Raw genomic sequence first — 3,614 nt, forward strand, 5'->3', positions numbered from 1 at the left:
GGTGTACATTTTTGATATTTATTTTATATATTTAAATGCCATTTAACAAAGAAAAATCAACCAAAAAAATGAGTTCACGTGTCACCTCTGACACGCGTGTCATAGGTTCGCCATCACTGTTCTAATGCATGCATCTGTAGTTGAGAATTGAAGCCTTATTTCCATAGAGGCTTGTTATTTCGTTTAAATCTTCTCTTGGCTTGATGGCTCTGTAAATGGGCAGCTTTTCCCCCCAAACCCTTTCTCCGTTAGGCTTTTCCTGGAGAGTACCACGGAACCAAAAGGAGACAAAACTAAGACCAAATAATTCTTGTTTTGAAGCGAACACACTTAGGTGCTTAATGTGTTCCAGGCAGTGTTCTCATTAGTGGGGATATGGTAGTGAATAAGGCAGACAAGGGCCCCTGCTCTTAGCTGGGGATGTCATGGTCAAAGAGTAGAAAGCAGTATACCAATAAGTGAACAATTTAATTTCAGATCATGATAAACACTATGAAGAAAATAAAAGAAGACTATAGTGGTGACTTAATAGAAGACTGTATTAAGGACAGAGGTTCACATTGAAAAAAATTGTCATTATAGGTTGTTTTTGGTCATGCTCAAATTTGGGATCTAGCAATCCAGGCAGAGAAATAGCAAGTCCAAAGCCCAAAGTCCGCGACAAGCCTGGCCTATTTGAGAAACAAAAACAGCTGGTCGAACAAGAACATTGTAGGTAAATGGGAGGAAGGGTGTGGATAGGACTCTCATGTGGTTTCAAGGTTTTGGACTTTGCACAGCTGGCTCAATTATCCTTTTATAGCAAATTCTAAGATGGGAAGGCCAAGGCAGTTTGAGGGAAGCAAGAGATGTCCATTAGGCATTAAGCTTCTGGGTCTGGGAATGGTTGGTGTCTCTCTCTCTCTTCCTCTGGCTTTCCACGTGTCGGCTGCAGGATAGCCGGATTTTTTGCATGTTTGCTTGTTGCTCAAAGGCTCCCAAAGCTATCATCCTAAAAGAAACCTGCAGAACCTGCATGGACTTTCCTAAGAGAGCCTGGGAGTCCTAGACTCCATCTTTTCATGGGAGGTTTGTCAAAGAATTTGCAGTAGTGCTTTAAAACCCTCATATTACTTATAAGGAATTCCTTATATTAAGTTTGTTATCTTTTAATATTAGTAATAATTTCCTTTTTAAAATAATGGTGAATAGTACCTTGTCTTTGGGATTATTAATGATATAGTACTTTTTCTATTTTATATAGTTAAAATTGTTTCCTTAAAATTAGGAACCATTTGTTGACGCTGTACTTACTAGTGGGTCTAAGTCTTCATAGGACCTTCTTCCTTACACTGTCAACTAATTAAATCCTGTAACACTTCATCAAATGCAATACCATATTAAAAACAGTGGAGCATTTAAAAAATGTGAAATTGTTTGGAGTTCTGTAGCCCTGTCTTTAGAAGAGGTTTCCAGTTCTGGTTCAAATTTGTTTCCTAGAATGAGTCCTAAATCTGTTGGATAGTAAAATTAAAAAATGTTCAGTGGCTAAAATCTAAGAAAGTTTTTAAAGAGCTATGACTTGTGTATTATTTTTGTATTTTGGAAATAGCATTTTTTTTCTTTAAGTGATCTGGAATTTTAGAATTTTATTCCTTTTCATTGGATTCTATTAGGAAGGAAAAATAGGATTGTATTTTATTTTTTATATGAGTTTTTAATAACTTAAAATTATTCTCATCCCTAACTATGTGTTACTCACTTTAGAAATATTTAGGAAAAAAACCTATATGCCCAGGTCCTACTCCCAGAGATTCTGACTAGTTGATTTGGGGTGGGGTCCAGGTATAGGTCTTTTTTATAGCTCCCCAGGAGGTATTCTATTATGAAGCCACACTTGAAACCCCCTGCCCTACTGTATCAAATTGTGGTGTTTGCTGATGCTGATTTTGGTCTTTGTAACAGGGAAAAAATAAAAAATGGAAGGCCTGCCCGATGCAGCTGCTTTTGCAACTAAACTTAAAAACACTCTCATCCAGTACCATAGCATTGAAGATGATAAGTGGCGTGTTGCAAAGAAAACGGTAAATTTGTTTAATTGGGGTGTATCGTCTGTCGAATGAATTGGTTAATATCTTTCAGAATAGTATGGGAAAATGTGGACCATACTGCAAATGGATATGCAAGATAGATAATTTTCCTAATAAAGTGGGTGGTTTAGCAGGTCATAAAGGAACAAACATAGTAATCCTGTACCGCTTTCAGTAATTCTTTAGATATTGGACAGGAGAATAGACTTGGGGAACAAGAGCCTAAAGAATGGCCTCTTAAGTCAACAAAAAATGTATCATTGTCAGTTTAAGGAAGTATAGTAATTGGTAGTTTGGAATAGTTTCAGATATTTCAACAGGCCTATGAGAGTGGCCAGTTAGTATTTTTAGCAACATGACTTGCCCAAATTATCATATGGCTGAGTGTTCACAGAGCCAGTCCTAGAATCCAGGACTCTTCCAATTAAGTACTTTAGCTATTCTGATATTCAGAATTTCTTGGATAATTACCAGTAAAAAATTGTAGGGATTAATTCAAGGTAGCACTGTCAGAACAGATGTGAATTGTTTAATATTTTAAAAGATATGAGTGAGTTCAGAATGAAATACTTAGCATTCTTAATGTCTTAGTCTAAATGTGTCAGTAGACAAGATTGGAATAGGAAAATAATAAATGGCCAGTGAGATAGTGCCATCACTGAATCTTTACAGTATTTGGGTCACATTAAGCTACTGAAAAATCTTTCCTGGAGGTCTATAATTTAAATAAAATGTGAAGGATTTTAGGATAGAGAAAAAGTTCAAATGTGGATCATTTGATGGTATAAATAACTTTTATGAATCTCTGAATATTTACTTAAGTTTTAATGCAAAGACTAATGCTTTAGACATATGAAATTGTTAGTTTTATATCCAAGGTTCCACTTATATAATTATCACCATTTACTATTTTTATTTTTCTAGAGAGATGTCACGATTTGGAGAAAACCTTCAGAAGAATTTAATGGATATCTGTACGTAAATTCTAGTAGTTTTATGTAGCTCTTAAGACATTGCTGAATGTTTTATACGTACACACACAGAAACGTTAATGATCACTAAATGATCATTGCCAATAAAATTAGGCCTCTGCTTCTAAGATTTAAACTTTCTGAGAAGCAAGTTACCTTATGAAGTCAAAGCCTATTTCTATAACCCTTCTGTACTGAGTTGATGGTGAGGGGATCATAAATAATGATGTGAAATGACTGATAAGATCTTAATTTCTTAGCATCCTATATAATAAAAGGCTAACATAAATTGAACGAACGGTGGAACAACTGGTCGCTATGACGTGCCCTGACCACTGGGGGCAGATGCTCAATGCAGATGTCCCCTGTTGGTCAGTGCACTCCCACAGGGGGAGCACTGCTCAGCCAGAAGCCCAGAAACCTCTCCCGCCCCCACAGGAGCACTGAGGAGAGCGGGCCTAAGCTGTCAGTCGGGCATCCCGTGAGGGCTCCTGGACTGTGAGAGGGCACAGGCTGGGCTTAGGGACCCCCGGAGTGCACAAATTTTTGTGCACTGGGCCTCTAGTCTCTCTCT

At 37.2% G+C, this 3,614-nt stretch overlaps 1 protein-coding gene across 1 annotated transcript in view; it reads left to right on the plus strand.

The window, feature by feature from the left end:
• Window positions 1-3,614, plus strand: part of STARD4 (StAR related lipid transfer domain containing 4) — a 19,977-nt gene that overhangs the window by 6,710 nt on the left and 9,653 nt on the right. The window contains exons 2-3 of the mRNA XM_006755295.2: window positions 1,945-2,063; window positions 2,994-3,043. Coding sequence (XP_006755358.1) covers window positions 1,959-2,063; window positions 2,994-3,043 — 155 coding nt within the window. The 5' untranslated portion in view covers window positions 1,945-1,958. The remainder of the gene's footprint in view (window positions 1-1,944; window positions 2,064-2,993; window positions 3,044-3,614) is intronic.

Source organism: Myotis davidii, unplaced genomic scaffold, assembly GCF_000327345.1.
Source record: "Myotis davidii unplaced genomic scaffold, ASM32734v1 scaffold130, whole genome shotgun sequence".
NCBI lineage: Eukaryota > Metazoa > Chordata > Mammalia > Chiroptera > Vespertilionidae > Myotis > Myotis davidii.